Below are 25,294 nucleotides of genomic sequence, written 5' to 3' on the forward strand. Positions count from 1 at the left end.
GCATTCACTAAACATATTCTTTTCAAATTAAAGAAACACAATAAGGAGATGTTTGTTCAGTGTACATGTGTTTTCGACATCTAAGAAACATCATCATAATTGTTGTGAAAGTAACATTCTGTATAGAATTTTGTGTATTTTGTTTGTATAGAATTTTATTAGTATGATTCACTGGATTTTTTATTACTTTAGATTTTTCATATATCTTTATTTTAATTTTCTAGACAGGTCATTCTTAGTAAAGTGAGATTGTCTGAAGGAATAAAACTAACATTTGCTGATTTCATGGCATCACTAACACCTGAGTTTTTCGCAAAATGCAAACAAGCATGTGCTTTGTCAACGCAAGGATTTATTTTACAGCAAGTTAAAATTTGTGTCACTTTGGGTGTGAGATTCACCCACACTACCACTTTTCTTCTGATGCATGCAAGTCTGAAAGAGCAAGAGCAACCGTGAAATGCATGACAGTATGCAAACTGATAAAGGCCTCTATGACAGTTTGCACATAACACCAAAAGTGCTCATCATTTCATTTCATGCCAGTATTATACAAGATGTTTTTCAATAAATGAACAATGTAAGTACCATATGCACACCATCACAGTTGATGCTGACTTGGACTTTGATCATCCATCAGGAAAGCACAATTCTATTGAGTCAGAAAGGATTATTAATCAGTGAATGAAATTTTCCACATATCTTTAATAATCCAATATACAACAGTTGAGTGATGAGTGTTGTATGATATCAACAATCAATGATGTATTCATTAAAAAGTGAATGTGGACTGCACCGGTTATTGAATTGGTCAATATACTTCTGCCCATCAGACCGAAGAGTGGAGCCTCCTGACGAGGACCAGATATCCCCAGAAATTGAATATCCTGTAGATAAACCTGTTGAAGTTGAAACAATTTTAGATAAAGTGGGTCAAATTCAGGAAGAGCTGCAGGAGTCAGACACTGACGAAATAGCTCCAGAAACATCTGAAGTTGAGCAGGTGAAACCTCAGGAAATCACGGAAGAAATACCTGAGGAGGATGTTAAGAAACACAAGGAAGAAATAGTCATTTCCCTCAAACCTGAACCTGATGTTCCTGAAGCTGAAACAACCACTGAAGTGAGTGAAGTGACAATTGAAGAAATAACAGAGGAAATACCCGAGGAAGGTGTTGAAAAACACAAGGAAGAAATAGTCATTTCTGTTCAACCTCAACCTGATGTCACAGAAGTTGAGGAAACAACTGAAGTGAGTGAAGTGAAACCTGAGGAAATAACAGAGGAAATACCCGAGGAAGGTGTTGAGAAACACAGGGAAGAAATAGTAATTTCCCTCAAACCTCAACCTGATGTCACAGAAGTTGAGGAAACAACAACTGAAGTGAGTGAAGTGACAACTGAGGAAATAACAGAGGAAATACCCGAGGAAGATGTTGAGAAACACAAGGAAGAAATAATTATTTCCCTCAAACCTCAACCTGATGTCCGAGAAGTTGAGGAAACGACAACTGAAGTGAGTGAAGTGACAACTGAGGACATACCAGAGAAAGATGTTGAAAAACACAAGGAAGAAATAGTAATTTCCCTCAAACCTCAACCTGATGTCACTGAACTTGAGGAAACGACAACTGAAGTGAGTGAAGTGACAACTGAGGAAATAACAGAGGAAATACCCGAGGAAGATGTTCAAAAACACAAGGAAGAAATAGTAATTTCCCTCAAATCTCAACCTGATGTTCCTGAAGCTGAAACAACCACTGAAGTGAGTGAAGTGACAATTGAAGAAATAACAGAGGAAATACCCGGGGAAGGTGTTGAAAAACACAAGGAAGAAATAGTTATTTCCCTCAAACCTCAACCTGATGTCACAGAAGTTGAGGAAGTGACAACTGAAGTGAGTGAAGTGACAACTGAGGAAATAACAGAGGAAATACCCGAGGAAGGTGTTGAAAAACACAAGGAAGAAATAGTAATTTCCCTCAAACCTCAACCTGATGTCACAGAAGTTGAGGAAGTGACAACTGAAGTGAGTGAAGTGACAACTGAGGAAATAACAGAGGAAATACCCGAGGAAGGTGTTGAAAAACACAAGGAAGAAATAGTAATTTCCCTCAAACCTCAACCTGATGTCACTGAAGTTGAAGTGACAGCGCCTGAAGACATCACAGAAACCGTGTTCAGGGAGACCATTGAAGTGACCAAAGAAATAAGAGAAGAGACGACAGAGGATATGGAAGTTCCTCAGGAAGTTGTTGAGGAAAGTATTCCAACTGAGGAAATAACCGAAGAAATACCTGAGGAGGATGTTGAGAAACACAAGGAAGAAATAGTCCTTTCCCTCGAACCTGAACCTGATGTTCCTGAAGCCGAAACAACCACTGAGGAGAGTGAAGTGACAATTGAAGAAATAACAGAGGAAATACCCGAGGAAGGTGTTGAAAAACACAAGGAAGAAATAGTCATTTCTGTTCAACCTCAACCTGATGTCACAGAAGTTGAGGAAACGACAACTGAAGTGAGTGAAGTGACAACTGAGGAAATAACAGAGGAAATACCCGAGGAAGATGTTGAGAAACACAAGGAAGAAATAGTAATTTCCCTCAAACCTCAACCTGATGTCACAGAAGTTGAGGAAGTGACAACTGAAGTGAGTGAAGTGACAACTGAGGAAATAACAGAGGAAATACCCGAGGAAGGTGTTGAAAAACACAAGGAAGAAATAGTAATTTCCCTCAAACCTCAACCTGATGTCACTGAAGTTGAAGTGACAGTGCCTGAAGACATCACAGAAACAGTGTTCAGGGAGACCATTGAAGTGACCAAAGAAATAAGAGAAGAGATGACAGAGGATATGGAAGTTCCTCAGGAAGTTGTTGAGGAAAGTATTCCAACTGAGGAAATAACCGAAGAAATACCTGAGGAGGATGTTGAGAAACACAAGGAAGAAATAGTCCTTTCCCTCGAACCTGAACCTGATGTTCCTGAAGCCGAAACAACCACTGAGGAGAGTGAAGTGACAATTGAAGAAATAACAGAGGAAATACCCGAGGAAGGTGTTGAAAAACACAAGGAAGAAATAGTCATTTCTGTTCAACCTCAACCTGATGTCACAGAAGTTGAGGAAACGACAACTGAAGTGAGTGAAGTGACAACTGAGGAAATAACAGAGGAAATACCGGAGGAAGGTGTTGAAAAACACAAGGAAGAAATAGTAATTTCCCTCAAACCTCAACCTGATGTCACTGAAGTTGAAGTGACAGTGCCTGAAGACATCACAGAAACAGTGTTCAGGGAGACCATTGAAGTGACCAAAGAAATAAGAGAAGAGACGACAGAGGATATGGAAGTTCCTCAGGAAGTTGTTGAGGAAAGTATTCCAACTGAGGAAATAACCGAAGAAATACCTGAGGAGGATGTTGAGAAACACAAGGAAGAAATAGTCCTTTCCCTCGAACCTGAACCTGATGTTCCTGAAGCCGAAACAACCACTGAGGAGAGTGAAGTGACAATTGAGGAAATAACAGAGGAAATACCCCAGGAAGGTGTTGAAAAACACAAGGAAGAAATAGTCATTTCTGTTCAACCTCAACCTGATGTCACAGAAGTTGAGGAAACGACAACTGAAGTGAGTGAAGTGACAACTGAGGAAATAACAGAGGAAATACCCGAGGAAGATGTTGAGAAACACAAGGAAGAAATAGTAATTTCTGTTCAACCTCAACCTGATGTCACAGAAGTTGAGGAAGTGACAACTGAAGTGAGTGAAGTGACAACTGAGGAAATAACAGAGGAAATACCGGAGGAAGGTGTTGAAAAACACAAGGAAGAAATAGTAATTTCCCTCAAACCTCAACCTGATGTCACTGAAGTTGAAGTGACAGTGCCTGAAGACATCACAGAAACAGTGTTCAGGGAGACCATTGAAGTGACCAAAGAAATAAGAGAAGAGACGACAGAGGATATGGAAGTTCCTCAGGAAGTTGTTGAGGAAAGTATTCCAACTGAGGAAATAACCGAAGAAATACCTGAGGAGGATGTTGAGAAACACAAGGAAGAAATAGTCCTTTCCCTCGAACCTCAACCCGATGTTCCTGAAGCCGAAACAGCCACTGAGGAGAGTGAAGTGACAATTGAAGAAATAACAGAGGAAATACCCGAGGAAGGTGTTGAAAAACACAAGGAAGAAATAGTCATTTCTGTTCAACCTCAACCTGATGTCACAGAAGTTGAGGAAACGACAACTGAAGTGAGTGAAGTGACAACTGAGGAAATAACAGAGGAAATACCCGAGGAAGATGTTGAGAAACACAAGGAAGAAATAGTTATTTCCCTCAAACCTCAACCTGATGTCACAGAAGTTGAGGAAGTGACAACTGAAGTGAGTGAAGTGACAACTGAGGAAATAACAGAGGAAATACCGGAGGAAGGTGTTGAAAAACACAAGGAAGAAATAGTAATTTCCCTCAAACCTCAACCTGATGTCACTGAAGTTGAAGTGACAGCGCCTGAAGACATCACAGAAACAGTGTTCAGGGAGACCATTGAAGTGACCAAAGAAATAAGAGAAGAGACGACAGAGGATATGGAAATTCCTCAGGAAGTTGTTGAGGAAAGTATTCCAACTGAGGAAATAACCGAAGAAATACCTGAGGAGGATGTTGAGAAACACAAGGAAGAAATAGTCATTTCCCTCGAACCTGAACCTGATGTTCCTGAAGCCGAAACAACCACTGAGGAGAGTGAAGTGACAATTGAAGAAATAACAGAGGAAATACCCGAGGAAGGTGTTGAAAAACACAAGGAAGAAATAGTCATTTCTGTTCAACCTCAACCTGATGTCACAGAAGTTGAGGAAACGACAACTGAAGTGAGTGAAGTGACAACTGAGGAAATAACAGAGGAAATACCCGAGGAAGATATTGAAAAACACAAGGAAGAAATAGTAATTTCCCTCAAACCTCAACCTGATGTCACTGAAGTTGAAGTGACAGCGCCTGAAGACATCACAGAAACAGTGTTCAGGGAGACCATTGAAGTGACCAAAGAAATAAGAGAAGAGACGACAGAGGATATGGAAGTTCCTCAGGAAGTTGTTGAGGAAAGTATTCCAACTGAGGAAATAACCGAAGAAATACCTGAGGAGGATGTTGAGAAACACAAGGAAGAAATAGTCATTTCCCTCGAACCTCAACCTGATGTTCCTGAAGCCGAAACAACCACTGAGGAGAGTGAAGTGACAACTGAGGAAATAACAGAGGAAATACCCGAGGAAGATGTTGAGAAACACAAGGAAGAAATAGTCATTTCCCTCAAACCTCAACCTGATGTCACAGAAGTTGAGGAAACGACAACTGAAGTGAGTGAAGTGACAACTGAGGAAATAACAGAGGAAATACCGGAGGAAGGTGTTGAAAAACACAAGGAAGAAATAGTAATTTCCCTCAAACCTCAACCTGATGTCACTGAAGTTGAAGTGACAGCGCCTGAAGACATCACAGAAACAGTGTTCAGGGAGACCATTGAAGTGACCAAAGAAATAAGAGAAGAGACGACAGAGGATATGGAAGTTCCTCAGGAAGTTGTTGAGGAAAGTATTCCAACTGAGGAAATAACCGAAGAAATACCTGAGGAGGATGTTGAGAAACACAAGGAAGAAATAGTTATTTCCCTCAAACCTCAACCTGATGTTCCTGAAGCCGAAACAACCACTGAGGAGAGTGAAGTGACAATTGAAGAAATAACAGAGGAAATACCCGAGGAAGGTGTTGAAAAACACAAGGAAGAAATAGTCATTTCTGTTCAACCTCAACCTGATGTCACAGAAGTTGAGGAAACGACAACTGAAGTGAGTGAAGTGACAACTGAGGAAATAACAGAGGAAATACCCGAGGAAGATGTTGAGAAACACAAGGAAGAAATACTTATTTCCCTCAAACCTCAACCTGATGTCACAGAAGTTGAGGAAGTGACAACTGAAGTGAGTGAAGTGACAACTGAGGAAATAACAGAGGAAATACCCGAGGAAGGTGTTGAAAAACACAAGGAAGAAATAGTCATTTCCCTCAAACCTCAACCTGATGTCACTGAAGTTGAAGTGACAGCGCCTGAAGACATCACAGAAACAGTGTTCAGGGAGACCATTGAAGTGACCAAAGAAATAAGAGAAGAGACGACAGAGGATATGGAAGTTCCTCAGGAAGTTGTTGAGGAAAGTATTCCAACTGAGGAAATAACCGAAGAAATACCTGAGGAGGATGTTGAGAAACACAAGGAAGAAATAGTCATTTCCCTCAAACCTCAACCTGATGTTCCTGAAGCCGAAACAATCACTGAGGAGAGTGAAGTGACAATTGAAGAAATAACAGAGGAAATACCCGAGGATGGTGTTGAAAAACACAAGGAAGAAATAGTCATTTCTGTTCAACCTCAACCTGATGTCACAGAAGTTGAGGAAACGACAACTGAAGTGAGTGAAGTGACAACTGAGGAAATAACAGAGGAAATACCCAAGGAAGATGTTGAGAAACACAAGGAAGAAATAGTAATTTCCCTCAAACCTCAACCTGATGTCACAGAAGTTGAGGAAGTGACAACTGAAGTGAGTGAAGTGACAACTGAGGAAATAACAGAGGAAATACCGGAGGAAGGTGTTGAAAAACACAAGGAAGAAATAGTAATTTCCCTCAAACCTCAACCTGATGTCACTGAAGTTGAAGTGACAGTGCCTGAAGACATCACAGAAACAGTGTTCAGGGAGACCATTGAAGTGACCAAAGAAATAAGAGAAGAGACGACAGAGGATATGGAAGTTCCTCAGGAAGTTGTTGAGGAAAGTATTCCAACTGAGGAAATAACCGAAGAAATACCTGAGGAGGATGTTGAGAAACACAAGGAAGAAATAGTCCTTTCCCTCGAACCTCAACCCGATGTTCCTGAAGCCGAAACAGCCACTGAGGAGAGTGAAGTGACAATTGAAGAAATAACAGAGGAAATACCCGAGGAAGGTGTTGAAAAACACAAGGAAGAAATAGTCATTTCTGTTCAACCTCAACCTGATGTCACAGAAGTTGAGGAAACGACAACTGAAGTGAGTGAAGTGACAACTGAGGAAATAACAGAGGAAATACCCGAGGAAGATGTTGAGAAACACAAGGAAGAAATAGTTATTTCCCTCAAACCTCAACCTGATGTCACAGAAGTTGAGGAAGTGACAACTGAAGTGAGTGAAGTGACAACTGAGGAAATAACAGAGGAAATACCGGAGGAAGGTGTTGAAAAACACAAGGAAGAAATAGTAATTTCCCTCAAACCTCAACCTGATGTCACTGAAGTTGAAGTGACAGCGCCTGAAGACATCACAGAAACAGTGTTCAGGGAGACCATTGAAGTGACCAAAGAAATAAGAGAAGAGACGACAGAGGATATGGAAATTCCTCAGGAAGTTGTTGAGGAAAGTATTCCAACTGAGGAAATAACCGAAGAAATACCTGAGGAGGATGTTGAGAAACACAAGGAAGAAATAGTCATTTCCCTCGAACCTCAACCTGATGTTCCTGAAGCCGAAACAACCACTGAGGAGAGTGAAGTGACAATTGAAGAAATAACAGAGGAAATACCCGAGGAAGGTGTTGAAAAACACAAGGAAGAAATAGTCATTTCTGTTCAACCTCAACCTGATGTCACAGAAGTTGAGGAAACGACAACTGAAGTGAGTGAAGTGACAACTGAGGAAATAACAGAGGAAATACCCGAGGAAGATATTGAAAAACACAAGGAAGAAATAGTAATTTCCCTCAAACCTCAACCTGATGTCACTGAAGTTGAAGTGACAGCGCCTGAAGACATCACAGAAACAGTGTTCAGGGAGACCATTGAAGTGACCAAAGAAATAAGAGAAGAGACGACAGAGGATATGGAAGTTCCTCAGGAAGTTGTTGAGGAAAGTATTCCAACTGAGGAAATAACCGAAGAAATACCTGAGGAGGATGTTGAGAAACACAAGGAAGAAATAGTCATTTCCCTCGAACCTGAACCTGATGTTCCTGAAGCCGAAACAACCACTGAGGAGAGTGAAGTGACAATTGAAGAAATAACAGAGGAAATACCCGAGGAAGGTGTTGAAAAACACAAGGAAGAAATAGTCATTTCTGTTCAACCTCAACCTGATGTCACAGAAGTTGAGGAAACGACAACTGAAGTGAGTGAAGTGACAACTGAGGAAATAACAGAGGAAATACCCGAGGAAGATATTGAAAAACACAAGGAAGAAATAGTAATTTCCCTCAAACCTCAACCTGATGTCACTGAAGTTGAAGTGACAGCGCCTGAAGACATCACAGAAACAGTGTTCAGGGAGACCATTGAAGTGACCAAAGAAATAAGAGAAGAGACGACAGAGGATATGGAAGTTCCTCAGGAAGTTGTTGAGGAAAGTATTCCAACTGAGGAAATAACCGAAGAAATACCTGAGGAGGATGTTGAGAAACACAAGGAAGAAATAGTCATTTCCCTCGAACCTCAACCTGATGTTCCTGAAGCCGAAACAACCACTGAGGAGAGTGAAGTGACAATTGAAGAAATAACAGAGGAAATACCCGAGGAAGGTGTTGAAAAACACAAGGAAGAAATAGTCATTTCTGTTCAACCTCAACCTGATGTCACAGAAGTTGAGGAAACGACAACTGAAGTGAGTGAAGTGACAACTGAGGAAATAACAGAGGAAATACCCGAGGAAGATGTTGAGAAACACAAGGAAGAAATAGTAATTTCCCTCAAACCTCAACCTGATGTCACAGAAGTTGAGGAAACGACAACTGAAGTGAGTGAAGTGACAACTGAGGAAATAACAGAGGAAATACCGGAGGAAGGTGTTGAAAAACACAAGGAAGAAATAGTAATTTCCCTCAAACCTCAACCTGATGTCACTGAAGTTGAAGTGACAGCGCCTGAAGACATCACAGAAACAGTGTTCAGGGAGACCATTGAAGTGACCAAAGAAATAAGAGAAGAGACGACAGAGGATATGGAAGTTCCTCAGGAAGTTGTTGAGGAAAGTATTCCAACTGAGGAAATAACCGAAGAAATACCTGAGGAGGATGTTGAGAAACACAAGGAAGAAATAGTTATTTCCCTCAAACCTCAACCTGATGTTCCTGAAGCCGAAACAACCACTGAGGAGAGTGAAGTGACAATTGAAGAAATAACAGAGGAAATACCCGAGGAAGGTGTTGAAAAACACAAGGAAGAAATAGTCATTTCTGTTCAACCTCAACCTGATGTCACAGAAGTTGAGGAAACGACAACTGAAGTGAGTGAAGTGACAACTGAGGAAATAACAGAGGAAATACCTGAGGAAGATATTGAAAAACACAAGGAAGAAATAGTAATTTCCCTCAAACCTCAACCTGATGTCACTGAAGTTGAAGTGACAGCGCCTGAAGACATCACAGAAACAGTGTTCAGGGAGACCATTGAAGTGACCAAAGAAATAAGAGAAGAGACGACAGAGGATATGGAAGTTCCTCAGGAAGTTGTTGAGGAAAGTATTCCAACTGAGGAAATAACCGAAGAAATACCTGAGGAGGATGTTGAGAAACACAAGGAAGAAATAGTCATTTCCCTCGAACCTCAACCTGATGTTCCTGAAGCCGAAACAACCACTGAGGAGAGTGAAGTGACAATTGAAGAAATAACAGAGGAAATACAGGGGGAAGGTGTTGAAAAACACAAGGAAGAAATAGTCATTTCTGTTCAACCTCAACCTGATGTCACAGAAGTTGAGGAAACGACAACTGAAGTGAGTGAAGTGACAACTGAGGAAATAACAGAGGAAATACCCGAGGAAGATATTGAAAAACACAAGGAAGAAATAGTAATTTCCCTCAAACCTCAACCTGATGTCACTGAAGTTGAAGTGACAGCGCCTGAAGACATCACAGAAACAGTGTTCAGGGAGACCATTGAAGTGACCAAAGAAATAAGAGAAGAGACGACAGAGGATATGGAAGTTCCTCAGGAAGTTGTTGAGGAAAGTATTCCAACTGAGGAAATAACCGAAGAAATACCTGAGGAGGATGTTGAGAAACACAAGGAAGAAATAGTCATTTCCCTCGAACCTCAACCTGATGTTCCTGAAGCCGAAACAATCACTGAGGAGAGTGAAGTGACAATTGAAGAAATAACAGAGGAAATACCCGAGGAAGGTGTTGAAAAACACAAGGAAGAAATAGTCATTTCTGTTCAACCTCAACCTGATGTCACTGAAGTTGAAGTGACAGCGCCTGAAGACATCACAGAAACAGTGTTCAGGGAGACCATTGAAGTGACCAAAGAAATAAGAGAAGAGACGACAGAGGATATGGAAGTTCCTCAGGAAGTTGTTGAGGAAAGTATTCCAACTGAGGAAATAACCGAAGAAATACCTGAGGAGGATGTTGAGAAACACAAGGAAGAAATAGTCATTTCCCTCAAACCTCAACCTGATGTTCCTGAAGCCGAAACAATCACTGAGGAGAGTGAAGTGACAATTGAAGAAATAACAGAGGAAATACCCGAGGAAGGTGTTGAAAAACACAAGGAAGAAGTAGTCATTTCTGTTCAACCTCAACCTGATGTCACAGAAGTTGAGGAAACGACAACTGAAGTGAGTGAAGTGACAACTGAGGAAATAACAGAGGAAATACCCGAGGAAGATGTTGAGAAACACAAGGAAGAAATACTTATTTCCCTCAAACCTCAACCTGATGTCACAGAAGTTGAGGAAGTGACAACTGAAGTGAGTGAAGTGACAACTGAGGAAATAACAGAGGAAATACCCGAGGAAGGTGTTGAAAAACACAAGGAAGAAATAGTCATTTCCCTCAAACCTCAACCTGATGTCACTGAAGTTGAAGTGACAGCGCCTGAAGACATCACAGAAACAGTGTTCAGGGAGACCATTGAAGTGACCAAAGAAATAAGAGAAGAGACGACAGAGGATATGGAAGTTCCTCAGGAAGTTGTTGAGGAAAGTATTCCAACTGAGGAAATAACCGAAGAAATACCTGAGGAGGATGTTGAGAAACACAAGGAAGAAATAGTCATTTCCCTCAAACCTCAACCTGATGTTCCTGAAGCCGAAACAATCACTGAGGAGAGTGAAGTGACAATTGAAGAAATAACAGAGGAAATACCCGAGGATGGTGTTGAAAAACACAAGGAAGAAATAGTCATTTCTGTTCAACCTCAACCTGATGTCACAGAAGTTGAGGAAACGACAACTGAAGTGAGTGAAGTGACAACTGAGGAAATAACAGAGGAAATACCCAAGGAAGATGTTGAGAAACACAAGGAAGAAATACTTATTTCCCTCAAACCTCAACCTGATGTCACAGAAGTTGAGGAAGTGACAACTGAAGTGAGTGAAGTGACAACTGAGGAAATAACAGAGGAAATACCCGAGGAAGGTGTTGAAAAACACAAGGAAGAAATAGTAATTTCCCTCAAACCTCAACCTGATGTCACTGAAGTTGAAGTGACAGTGCCTGAAGACATCACAGAAACAGTGTTCAGGGAGACCATTGAAGTGACCAAAGAAATAAGAGAAGAGACGACAGAGGATATGGGAGTTCCTCAGGAAGTTGTTGAGGAAAGTATTCCAACTGAGGAAATAACCGAAGAAATACCTGAGGAGGATGTTGAGAAACACAAGGAAGAAATAGTCATTTCCCTCGAACCTCAACCTGATGTTCCTGAAGCCGAAACAACCACTGAGGAGAGTGAAGTGACAATTGAAGAAATAACAGAGGAAATACCCGAGGAAGGTGTTGAAAAACACAAGGAAGAAATAGTCATTTCTGTTCAACCTCAACCTGATGTCACAGAAGTTGAGGAAACGACAACTGAAGTGAGTGAAGTGACAACTGAGGAAATAACAGAGGAAATACCCGAGGAAGATGTTGAGAAACACAAGGAAGAAATAGTAATTTCCCTCAAACCTCAACCTGATGTCACAGAAGTTGAGGAAACGACAACTGAAGTGAGTGAAGTGACAACTGAGGAAATAACAGAGGAAATACCGGAGGAAGGTGTTGAAAAACACAAGGAAGAAATAGTAATTTCCCTCAAACCTGAACCTGATGTCACTGAAGTTGAAGTGACAGCGCTTGAAGACATCACAGAAACAGTGTTCAGGGAGACCATTGAAGTGACCAAAGAAATAAGAGAAGAGACGACAGAGGATATGGAAGTTCCTCAGGAAGTTGTTGAGGAAAGTATTCCAACTGAGGAAATAACCGAAGAAATACCTGAGGAGGATGTTGAGAAACACAAGGAAGAAATAGTTATTTCCCTCAAACCTCAACCTGATGTTCCTGAAGCCGAAACAACCACTGAGGAGAGTGAAGTGACAATTGAAGAAATAACAGAGGAAATACCCGAGGAAGGTGTTGAAAAACACAAGGAAGAAATAGTCATTTCTGTTCAACCTCAACCTGATGTCACAGAAGTTGAGGAAACGACAACTGAAGTGAGTGAAGTGACAACTGAGGAAATAACAGAGGAAATACCTGAGGAAGATATTGAAAAACACAAGGAAGAAATAGTAATTTCCCTCAAACCTCAACCTGATGTCACTGAAGTTGAAGTGACAGCGCCTGAAGACATCACAGAAACAGTGTTCAGGGAGACCATTGAAGTGACCAAAGAAATAAGAGAAGAGACGACAGAGGATATGGAAGTTCCTCAGGAAGTTGTTGAGGAAAGTATTCCAACTGAGGAAATAACCGAAGAAATACCTGAGGAGGATGTTGAGAAACACAAGGAAGAAATAATCATTTCCCTCAAACCTCAACCTGATGTTCCTGAAGCCGAAACAATCACTGAGGAGAGTGAAGTGACAATTGAAGAAATAACAGAGGAAATACAGGGGGAAGGTGTTGAAAAACACAAGGAAGAAATAGTCATTTCTGTTCAACCTCAACCTGATGTCACAGAAGTTGAGGAAACGACAACTGAAGTGAGTGAAGTGACAACTGAGGAAATAACAGAGGAAATACCCGAGGAAGATATTGAAAAACACAAGGAAGAAATAGTAATTTCCCTCAAACCTCAACCTGATGTCACTGAAGTTGAAGTGACAGCGCCTGAAGACATCACAGAAACAGTGTTCAGGGAGACCATTGAAGTGACCAAAGAAATAAGAGAAGAGACGACAGAGGATATGGAAGTTCCTCAGGAAGTTGTTGAGGAAAGTATTCCAACGGAGGAAATAACCGAAGAAATACCTGAGGAGGATGTTGAGAAACACAAGGAACAAATAGTCATTTCCCTCGAACCTCAACCTGATGTTCCTGAAGCCGAAACAACCACTGAGGAGAGTGAAGTGACAATTGAAGAAATAACAGAGGAAATACCCGAGGAAGGTGTTGAAAAACACAAGGAAGAAATAGTCATTTCTGTTCAACCTCAACCTGATGTCACAGAAGTTGAGGAAACGACAACTGAAGTGAGTGAAGTGACAACTGAGGAAAAAACAGAGGAAATACCCGAGGAAGGTGTTGAAAAACACAAGGAAGAAATAGTAATTTCCCTCAAACCTCAACCTGATGTCACTGAAGTTGAAGTGACAGCGCCTGAAGACATCACAGAAACAGTGTTCAGGGAGACCATTGAAGTGACCAAAGAAATAAGAGAAGAGACGACAGAGGATATGGAAGTTCCTCAGGAAGTTCTTGAGGAAAGTATTCCAACTGAGGAAATAACCGAAGAAATACCTGAGGAGGATGTTGAGAAACACAAGGAAGAAATAGTCATTTCCCTCGAACCTCAACCTGATGTTCCTGAAGCCGAAACAATCACTGAGGAGAGTGAAGTGACAATTGAAGAAATAACAGAGGAAATACCCGAGGAAGGTGTTGAAAAACACAAGGAAGAAATAGTCATTTCTGTTCAACCTCAACCTGATGTCACAGAAGTTGAGGAAACGACAACTGAAGTGAGTGAAGTGACAACTGAGGAAATAACAGAGGAAATACCCGAGGAAGATGTTGAGAAACACAAGGAAGAAATAGTTATTTCCCTCAAACCTCAACCTGATGTCACAGAAGTTGAGGAAGTGACAACTGAAGTGAGTGAAGTGACAACTGAGGAAATAACAGAGGAAATACCTGAGGAAGATATTGAAAAACACAAGGAAGAAATAGTAATTTCTCTCAAACCTCAACCTGATGTCACTGAAGTTGAAGTGACAGCGCCTGAAGACATCACAGAAACAGTGTTCAGGGAGACCACTGAAGTGACCAAAGAAATAAGAGAAGAGACGACAGAGGATATGGAAGTTCCTCAGGAAGTTGTTGAGGAAAGTATTCCAACTGAGGAAATAACCGAAGAAATACCTGAGGAGGATGTTGAGAAACACAAGGAAGAAATAGTCATTTCCCTCAAACCTCAACCTGATGTTCCTGAAGCCGAAACAACCACTGAGGAGAGTGAAGTGACAATTGAAGAAATAACAGAGGAAATACCCGAGGAAGGTGTTGAAAAACACAAGGAAGAAATAGTCATTTCTGTTCAACTTCAACCTGATGTCACAGAAGTTGTGGAAATGACAACTGAAGTGAGTGAAGTGACAACAGAGGAAATACCCGAGGAAGGTGTTGAAAAACACAAGGAAGAAATAGTTATTTCCCTCAAACCTCAACTTGATGTTCCAGAAGCCGAAACAACCACTGAAGTGAGTGAAGTGACAATTGAAGAAATAACCGAAGAAATTCCTGAGGAGGGTGTTGAGAAACACAAGGAAGAGATTGTCATTACTCCCAAGACTGAACCTCTTATCACTGAAGTTGAAGTGACAGCACCAGAGGACATCACTGAAACTGTTTTCAGAGAAACTATTGAAGTGACAAAAGAAATCACGGAAGCTCTCAAGGAGGAAGTAGTGGAAGCAGAAGTGATTCTTGAGGAAAAACCAGAACAGGAAGAGGTTGAGGCAGAAGTAACTATTGAGGAAGCTTCTGAAAAGGAGGAGGTTGAGGCAGAAGTAACTCTTGAGGAAGTTCCTGAAAAGGAGGAGGTTGAGGCAGAAATATCTGTGGAGGAAGTTCCTACAGAGGAGGTTGAAGCTGAAGTTACCATTGAAGGAGCACCTGAAAAGGAGGAGGTTGAGACCAAAGAAATTGTCCTTGAGGAAATCACAGAAGATATACCCACAGAAGATGTTGAAAAGCACAAGGAAGAACTTATCATTGCTCCCAAAGCCGAACCTGTTGTCACTGAAGTTGAGGAAACAATCACTGAAGTGAGTGAAGTGACAACTGAAGAAATAACAGAGGAAATTCCTGAGGAGGGTGTTGAGAAACACAAGGAAGAGATAGTCATTACTCCCAAGACTGAACCTGTTATCAATGAAGTTGAAGTGACAGCACCAGAGGACATCACTGAAACTGTTTTCAGAGAAACTATTGAAGTGACAAAAGAAATCACGGAAGCTCCCAAGGAGGAAGAAGTGGAAGCAGAAGTGATTGTTGAGGAAAAACCAGAACAGGAAGAGGTTGAGGCAGAAGTAACTATTGAGGAAGCTCCTGAAAAGGAGGAGGTTGAGGCAGAAATATCTGTGGAGGAAGTTCCTACAGAGGAGGTTGAAGCTGAAGTTACCATTGAAGAAGCACCTGAAAAGGAGGAGGTTGAGACCAAAGAAATTGTCCTTGAGGAAATCACAGAAGATATACCCGAAGAAGGTGTTGAAAAGCAGAAGGAAGAACTTGTCATTGCTCCCAAAGCCGAACCTGTTGTCACTGAAGTTGAGGAAACAATCACTGAAGTGAGTGAAGTGACAACTGAAGAAATAACAGAGGAAATTCCTGAGGAGGGTGTTGAGAAACACAAGGAAGAGATTGTCATTACTCCCAAGACTGAACCTGTTGTCACTGAAGTTGAAGTGACAGCACCAGAGGACATCACTGAAACTGTTTTCAGAGAAACTATTGAAGTGACAAAAGAAATCACGGAAGCTCCCAAAAAGGAAGAAGTGGAAGCAGAAGTGATTGTTGAGGAAAAACCAGAACAGGAAGAGGTTGAGGCAGAAGTAACTATTGAGGAAGCTCCTGAAAAGGAGGAGGTTGAGGCAGAAGTAACTATTGAGGAAGTTCCTGAAAAGGAGGAGGTTGAGGCAGAAATATCTGTGGAGGAAGTTCCTACAGAGGAGGTTGAAGCTGAAGTTACCATTGAAGAAGCACCTGAAAAGGAGGAGGTTGAGACCAAAGAAATTGTCCTTGAGGAAATTACAGAAGATGTACCCGAAGAAGGTGTTGAAAAGCACAAGGAAGAACTTGTCATTGCTCCCAAAGCCGAACCTGTTGTCACTGAAGTTGAGGAAACAATCACTGAAGTGAGTGAAGTGACAACTGAAGAAATAACAGAGGAAATTCCTGAGGAGGGTGTTGAGAAACACAAGGAAGAGATTGTCATTACTCCCAAGACTGAACCTCTTATCACTGAAGTTGAAGTGACAGCACCAGAGGACATCACTGAAACTGTTTTCAGAGAAACTATTGAAGTGACAAAAGAAATCACGGAAGCTCCCAAGGAGGAAGAAGTGGAAGCAGAAGTGATTGTTGAGGAAAAACCAGAACAGGAAGAGGTTGAGGCAGAAGTAACTATTGAGGAAGTTCCTGAAAAGGAGGAGGTTGAGGCAGAAATATCTGTGGAGGAAGTTCCTACAGAGGAGGTTGAAGCTGAAGTTACCATTGAAGAAGCACCTGAAAAGGAGGAGGTTGAGACCAAAGAAATTGTCCTTGAGGAAATCACAGAAGATATACCCAAAGAAGATGTTGAAAAGCACAAGGAAGAACTTGTCATTGCTCCCAAAGCCGAACCTGTTGTCACTGAAGTTGAGGAAACAATCACTGAAGTGAGTGAAGTGACAACTGAAGAAATAACAGAGGAAATTCCTGAGGAGGGTGTTGAGAAACACAAGGAAGAGATAGTCATTACTCCCAAGACTGAACCTGTTATCACTGAAGTTGAAGTGACAGCACCAGAGGACATCACTGAAACTGTTTTCAGAGAAACTGTTGAAGTGACAAAAGAAATCACGGAAGCTCCCAAGGAGGAAGAAGTGGAAGCAGAAGTGATTGTTGAGGAAAAACCAGAACAGGAAGAGGTTGAGGCAGAAGTAACTATTGAGGAAGCTCCTGAAAAGGAGGAGGTTGAGGCAGAAATATCTGTGGAGGAAGTTCCTACAGAGGAGGTTGAAGCTGAAGTTACCATTGAAGAAGCACCTGAAAAAGAGGAGGTTGAGACCAAAGAAATTGTCCTTGAGGAAATCACAGAAGATATACGCGAAGAAGGTGTTGAAAAGCACAAGGAAGAACTTGTCATTGCTCCCAAAGCCGAACCTGTTGTCACTGAAGTTGAGGAAACAATCACTGAAGTGAGTGAAGTGACAACTGAAGAAATAACAGAGGAAATTCCTGAGGAGGGTGTTGAGAAACACAAGGAAGAGATTGTCATTACTCCCAAGACTGAACCTGTTATCACTGAAGTTGAAGTGACAGCACCAGAGGACATCACTGAAACTGTTTTCAGAGAAACTATTGAAGTGACAAAAGAAATCATGGAAGTTCCCAAGGAGGAAGAAGTGGAAGCAGAAGTGATTGTTGAGGAAAAACCAGAACAGGAAGAGGTTGAGGCAGAAGTAACTATTGAGGAAGCACCTGAAAAGGAGGAGGTTGAGGCAGAAGTAACTATTGAGGAAGTTCCTGAAAAGGAGGAGGTTGAGGCAGAAATGTCTGTGGAGGAAGTTCCTACAGAGGAGGTTGAAGCTGAAGTTACCATTGAAGAAGCACCTGAAAAGGAGGAGGTTGAGACCAAAGAAATTGTCCTTGAGGAAATTACAGAAGATATACCCGAAGAAGATGTTGAAAAGCACAAGGAAGAACTTGTCATTGCTCCCAAAGCCGAACCTGTTGTCACTGAAGTTGAGGAAACAATCACTGAAGTGAGTGAAGTGACAACTGAAGAAATAACAGAGGAAATTCCTGAGGAGGGTGTTGAGAAACACAAGGAAGAGATTGTCATTACTCCCAAGACTGAACCTGTTATCACTGAAGTTGAAGTGACAGCACCAGAGGACATCACTGAAACTGTTTTCAGAGAAACTATTGAAGTGACAAAAGAAATCACGGAAGCTCCCAAAAAGGAAGAAGTGGAAGCAGAAGTGATTGTTGAGGAAAAACCAGAACAGGAAGAGGTTGAGGCAGAAGTAACTATTGAGGAAGCTCCTGAAAAGGAGGAGGTTGAGGCAGAAGTAACTATTGAGGAAGTTCCTGAAAAGGAGGAGGTTGAGACAGAAATATCTGTGGAGGAAGTTCCTACAGAGGAGGTTGAAGCTGAAGTTACCATTGAAGAAGCACCTGAAAAGGAGGAGGTTGAGACCAAAGAAATTGTCCTTGAGGAAATTACAGAAGATATACCCGAAGAAGATGTTGAAAAGCACAAGGAAGAACTTGTCATTGCTCCCAAAGCCGAACCTGTTGTCACTGAAGTTGAGGAAACAATCACTGAAGTGAGTGAAGTGACAACTGAAGAAATAACAGAGGAAATTCCTGAGGAGGGTGTTGAGAAACACAAGGAAGAGATTGTCATTACTCCCAAGACTGAACCTGTTGTCACTGAAGTTGAAGTGACAGCACCAGAGGACATCACTGAAACTGTTTTCAGAGAAACTATTGAAGTGACAAAAGAAATCACGGAAGCTCCCAAGGAGGAAGAAGTGGAAGCAGAAGTGATTGTTGAGGAAAAACCAGAACAGGAAGAGGTTGAGGCAGAAGTAACTATTGAGGAAGTTCCTGAAAAGGAGGAGGTTGAGGCAGAAATATCTGTGGAGGAAGTTCCTACAGAGGAGGTTGAAGCTGAAGTTACCATTGAAGAAGCACCTGAAAAGGAGGAGGTTGAGACCAAAGAAATTGTCCTTGAGGAAATCACAGAAGATATACCCAAAGAAGATGTTGAAAAGCACAAGGAAGAACTTGTCATTGCTCCCAAAGCCGAACCTGTTGTCACTGAAGTTGAGGAAACAATCACTGAAGTGAGTGAAGTGACAACTGAAGAAATAACAGAGGAAATTCCTGAGGAGGGTGTTGAGAAACACAAGGAAGAGATTGTCATTACTCCCAAGACTGAACCTGTTATCACTGAAGTTGAAGTGACAGCACCAGAGGACATCACTGAAACTGTTTTCAGAGAAACTATTGAAGTGACAAAAGAAATCATGGAAGTTCCCAAGGAGGAAGAAGTGGAAGCAGAAGTGATTGTTGAGGAAAAACCAGAACAGGAAGAGGTTGAGGCAGAAGTAACTATTGAGGAAGCTCCTGAAAAGGAGGAGGTTGAGGCAGAAATATCTGTGGAGGAAGTTCCTACAGAGGAGGTTGAAGCTGAAGTTACCATTGAAGAAGCACCTGAAAAGGAGGAGGTTGAGACCAAAGAAATTGTCCTTGAGGAAATCACAGAAGATATACCCGAAGAAGGTGTTGAAAAGCACAAGGAAGAACTTGTCATTACTCCCAAAGCCGAACCTCTTGTCACTGAAGTTGAGGAAACAATCACTGAAGTGAGTGAAGTGACAACTGAAGAAACAACAGAGGAAATTCCTGAGGAGGGTGTTGAGAAACACAAGGAAGAGATTGTCATTACTCCCAAGACTGAACCTGTTGTCACTGAAGTTGAAGTGACAGCACCAGAGGACATCACTGAAACTGTTTTCAGAGAAACTATTGAAGTGACAAAAGAAATCACGGAAGCTCCCAAAAAGGAAGAAGTGGAAGCAGAAGTGATTGTTGAGGAAAAACCAGAACAGGAAGAGGTTGAGGCAGAAGTAACTATTGAGGAAGCTCCTGAAAAGGAGGAGGTTGAGGCAGAAGTAACTATTGAGGAAGTTCCTGAAAAGGAGGAGGTTGAGACAGAAATATCGGTGGAGGAAGTTCCTACAGAGGAGGTTGAAGCTGAAGTTACCATTGAAGAAGCACCTGAAAAGGAGGAGGTTGAGACCAAAGAAATTGTCCTTGAGGAAATTACAGAAGATATACCCGAAGAAGATGTTGAAAAGCACAAGGAAGAACTTGTCATTGCTCCCAAAGCCGAACCTGTTGTCACTGAAGTTGAGGAAACAATCACTGAAGTGAGTGAAGTGACAACTGAAGAAATAACAGAGGAAATTCCTGAGGAGGGTGTTGAGAAACACAAGGAAGAGATTGTCATTACTCCCAAGACTGAACCTGTTGTCACTGAAGTTGAAGTGACAGCACCAGAGGACATCACTGAAACTGTTTTCAGAGAAACTATTGAAGTGACGAAAGAAGTCACGGAAGCTCCCAAGGAGGAAGAAGTGGAAGCAGAAGTGATTGTTGAGGAAAAACCAGAACAGGAAGAGGTTGAGGCAGAAGTAACTATTGAGGAAGTTCCTGAAAAGGAGGAGGTTGAGGCAGAAATATCTGTGGAGGAAGTTCCTACAGAGGAGGTTGAAGCTGAAGTTACCATTGAAGAAGCACCTGAAAAGGAGGAGGTTGAGACCAAAGAAATTGTCCTTGAGGAAATCACAGAAGATATACCCAAAGAAGATGTTGAAAAGCACAAGGAAGAACTTGTCATTGCTCCCAAAGCCGAACCTGTTGTCACTGAAGTTGAGGAAACAATCACTGAAGTGAGTGAAGTGACAACTGAAGAAACAACACAGGAAATTCCTGAGGAGGGTGTTGAGAAACACAAGGAAGAGATTGTCATTACTCCCAAGACTGAACCTGTTGTCACTGAAGTTGAAGTGACAGCACCAGAGGACATCACTGAAACTGTTTTCAGAGAAACTATTGAAGTGACAAAAGAAATCACGGAAGCTCCCAAGGAGGAAGAAGTGGAAGCAGAAGTGATTGTTGAGGAAAAACCAGAACAGGAAGAGGTTGAGGCAGAAGTAACTATTGAGGAAGTTCCTGAAAAGGAGGAGGTTGAGGCAGAAATATCTGTGGAGGAAGTTCCTACAGAGGAGGTTGAAGCTGAAGTTACCATTGAAGAAGCACCTGAAAAGGAGGAGGTTGAGACCAAAGAAATTGTCCTTGAGGAAGTCACAGAAGATATACCCAAAGAAGATGTTGAAAAGCACAAGGAAGAACTTGTCATTGCTCCCAAAGCCGAACCTGTTGTCACTGAAGTTGAGGAAACAATCACTGAAGTGAGTGAAGTGACAACTGAAGAAATAACAGAGGAAATTCCTGAGGAGGGTGTTGAGAAACACAAGGAAGAGATAGTCATTACTCCCAAGACTGAACCTGTTATCACTGAAGTTGAAGTGACAGCACCAGAGGACATCACTGAAACTGTTTTCAGAGAAACTGTTGAAGTGACGAAAGAAATCTCGGAAGCTCCCAAGGAGGAAGAAGTGGAAGCAGAAGTGATTGTTGAGGAAAAACCAGAACAGGAAGAGGTTGAGGCAGAAGTAACTATTGAGGAAGCTCCTGAAAAGGAGGAGGTTGAGGCAGAAATATCTGTGGAGGAAGTTCCTACAGAGGAGGTTGAAGCTGAAGTTACCATTGAAGAAGCACCTGAAAAAGAGGAGGTTGAGACCAAAGAAATTGTCCTTGAGGAAATCACAGAAGATATACCTGAAGAAGATGTTGAAAAGCACAAGGAAGAACTTGTCATTGCTCCCAAAGCCGAACCTGTTGTCACTGAAGTTGAGGAAACAATCACTGAAGTGAGTGAAGTGACAACTGAAGAAATAACAGAGGAAATTCCTGAGGAGGGTGTTGAGAAACAAAAGGAAGAGATTGTCATTACTCCCAAGACTGAACCTGTTATCACTGAAGTTGAAGTGACAGCACCAGAGGACATCACTGAAACTGTTTTCAGAGAAACTATTGAAGTGACAAAAGAAATCACGGAAGCTCCCAAAAAGGAAGAAGTGGAAGCAGAAGTGATTGTTGAGGAAAAACCAGAACAGGAAGAGGTTGAGGCAGAAATAACTATTGAAGAAGTTCCCGAAAAGGAGGAGGTTGAGGCAGAAATATCTGTGGAGGAAGTTCCTACAGAGGAGGTTGAAGCTGAAGTTACCATTGAAGAAGCACCTGAAAAAGAGGAAGTTGAGACCAAAGAAATTGTCCTTGAGGAAGTCACAGAAGATATACCCGAAGAAGATGTTGAAAAGCACAAGGAAGAACTTGTCATTGCTCCCAAAGCCGAACCTGTTGTCACTGAAGTTGAGGAAACAATCACTGAAGTGAGTGACGTGACAACTGAAGAAATAACAGAGGAAATTCCTGAGGAGGGTGTTGAGAAACACAAGGAAGAGATTGTCATTACTCCCAAGACTGAACCTGTTATCACTGAAGTTGAAGTGACAGCACCAGAGGACATCACTGAAACTGTTTTCAGAGAAACTATTGAAGTGACAAAAGAAATCATGGAAGCTCCCAAGGAGGAAGAAGTGGAAGCAGAAGTGATTGTTGAGGAAAAACCAGAACAGGAAGAGGTTGAGGCAGAAGTAACTATTGAGGAAGTTCCTGAAAAGGAGGAGGTTGAGGCAGAAATATCTGTGGAGGAAGTTCCTACAGAGGAGGTTGAAGCTGAAGTTACCATTGAAGGAGCACCTGAAAAGGAGGAGGTTGAGACCAAAGAAATTGTCCTTGAGGAAATCACAGAAGATATACCCGAAGAAGATGTTGAAAAGCACAAGGAAGAACTTGTCATTGCTCCCGAAGCCGAACCTGTTGTCACTGAAGTTGAGGAAACAATCACTGAAGTGAGTGAAGTGACAACTGAAGAAATAACAGAGGAAATTCCTGAGGAGGGTGTTGAGAAACACAAGGAAGAGATTGTCATTACTCCCAAGACTGAACCTGTTATCACTGAAGTTGAAGTGACAGCACCAGAGGACATCACTGAAACTGTTTTCAGAGAAACTATTGAAGTGACAAAAGAAATCATGGAAGTTCCCAAGGAGGAAGAAGTGGAAGCAGAAGTGATTGTTGAGGAAAAACCAGAACAGGAAGAGGTTGAGGCAGAAGTAACTATTGAGGAAGCTCCTGAAAAGGAGGAGGTTGAGGCAGAAGTAACTATTGAGGAAGTTCCTGAAAAGGAGGAGGTTGAGGCAGAAATATCTGTGGAGGAAGTTCCTACAGAGGAGGTTGAAGCTGAAGTTACCATTGAAGAAGCACCTGAAAAAGAGGAGGTTGAGACCAAAGAAATTGTCCTTGAGGAAGTCACAGAAGATATACCCGAAGAAGATGTTGAAAAGCACAAGGAAGAACTTGTCATTGCTCCCAAAGCCGAACCTGTTGTCACTGAAGTTGAGGAAACAATCACTGAAGTGAGTGAAGTGACAACTGAAGAAATAACAGAGGAAATTCCTGAGGAGGGTGTTGAGAAACACAAGGAAGAAATTGTGATTACTCCTAAGACTGAACCTGTTATCACTGAATTTGAGGAAATCACCACTGAAATCACTGATTTACCAATGGAGGAGACAGTAAAGGCAGAAGTGGTGCTTGGGGACATACCTCAGGAAGAAGAAGTTGAGACAGAAGTAGCTATTAAGGAATCCCCTGAAAAGGAGGATGTTGAGGCAGAATTGATAATTGATGAGTCTCCTGAAAAAGAAATTGCAGAGACTGAACTTGCAGTTGAAGAAACTGCTGTGAAGGTACTGACAGACCTTGATGTTTCAGATGAAGAAGAAACGTTTGGAATTTCAGAAAAGCTTATGAGTAAGGATGAAGAAAAGCTTGCTCTGTCTGATGAATCTGACATCACTGATGATGAATTTTCGGAATGGTCAGATGAAGATGTGGTCCAGGAGCCTGACAAATCTGCAGCTCTTCCTTCTGAAGTTACTGACCTTGATGAGTTAGATCATGTAACTCCTGTCGAAAAGCTCTCAGGTACTCAGGATATTTCAATAGATACTGAGGAAGTAAAGATGGCCCCCGACGATGGTGAAGAAGGTAGAAATTGTATAAAATGTGCTGATTGGCTGAGTTGATGAATGTTCTGGGCTACTTGAATTGGCTGAGTTGTACACTGTTTGACTGATCATATTTTTCACAAGATTATTTTCATAATTCTAGAATATAACAAATAGAATCTGCAGTCTAACATTTAAGCTTACATTTAAGTTCTACATCACAACGGATCAGTTTGTTAATTCAGTTGTTTTTCTTGATGTTTATTTGTTTAGTTCCAGTATGTTTATGATTTGATATTGACTTTATGTTTTTATGTTCAAATTCTTTTTTGGCATGTCTGTGTGTATTGTGTTCATACTGAAAATTGTAAAATACATTTGTCAGTTTGTTGAACTAATCTCTGTACATTTTGTTCTGCATGATTAGAAAGTTAGACTGTTGTTTTTATATCATCATGGAAAAAGAAACTAATGTTTCTTTGTTAAATTGTTTTACAAGACTGAAACAAATGATCTTGCTTTTATCCATGATGGTAAAGTCCAGTGCAGGTAATCTCTTTAACTTCCTCGAATGATACATTATGTTGGAACTCTTCTGCACTGATACTTTCTTATAGTGCTTTAAAATACTGATTGTCAAAGAATCTTACCATTTGGTTTTTGTGTAAACATAAATTTTGACAATTGCTATTTTGAGCATTATTTTCTAATTTTGTATTTAGTTTACTTTTTTAAACTTTTTGTTAATTTATTTTGAGATTTATGTTGAGAATATGAATGCTTCGAAACCCTGATAAGATAAAATTCAGATTGTTGGCCCACTGAGTTGAAATAAAAATACTACACTTGTCACCAAGTTAAAGAATACTTTAAGAAAGGTTATGAGAGGATATTTGCTGGCAAGTACATGACAGAAATTGCATGTGTGATTTTTTACAAAAAACATAATTACAATTCATTGTTTTATGTCAGATTCATGTACACATGTGTGTTTCCATGTGTTTTGTAATAGTGCAACCCATGTGTAGTCTCTCTATTATATAGCTCATTGCTTTTAGTATTGTGAGGTATATATCTACATTCTCTATGTAACGTTACATATTATCTACATACCATATTCATGTTAATGTATATGTTGTACAGTGAGCACTGTATAGATATATTCTTCTTGTGACACTTGATGTATGAACCCTAGAAACCCCTCCTATTTCCCTAATGACTTGTTTTCTTTACAGTTGCAACATAATTCATTTTTTTTTTTCAAATAATAGTGTTAAATTTTAATATTTGAAATGTTTATCCGTAATTTTCATATTTATATAAATCTGAAGAATTTGATCATAAATGTTTAAGTTACAATATTAT

General features: G+C 41.0%; 1 protein-coding gene across 1 annotated transcript in view; it reads left to right on the forward strand.

Annotated features, from left to right (window-relative positions):
- Positions 1-25,294, forward strand: part of LOC137298485 (titin-like) — a 446,086-nt gene that overhangs the window by 168,645 nt on the left and 252,147 nt on the right. The window contains exon 104 of the mRNA XM_067830773.1: positions 834-23,969. Within this exon, the coding sequence (XP_067686874.1) occupies positions 834-23,969 (23,136 nt within the window). The remainder of the gene's footprint in view (positions 1-833; positions 23,970-25,294) is intronic.

Source organism: Haliotis asinina, chromosome 10 (assembly GCF_037392515.1).
Source record: "Haliotis asinina isolate JCU_RB_2024 chromosome 10, JCU_Hal_asi_v2, whole genome shotgun sequence".
NCBI lineage: Eukaryota > Metazoa > Mollusca > Gastropoda > Lepetellida > Haliotidae > Haliotis > Haliotis asinina.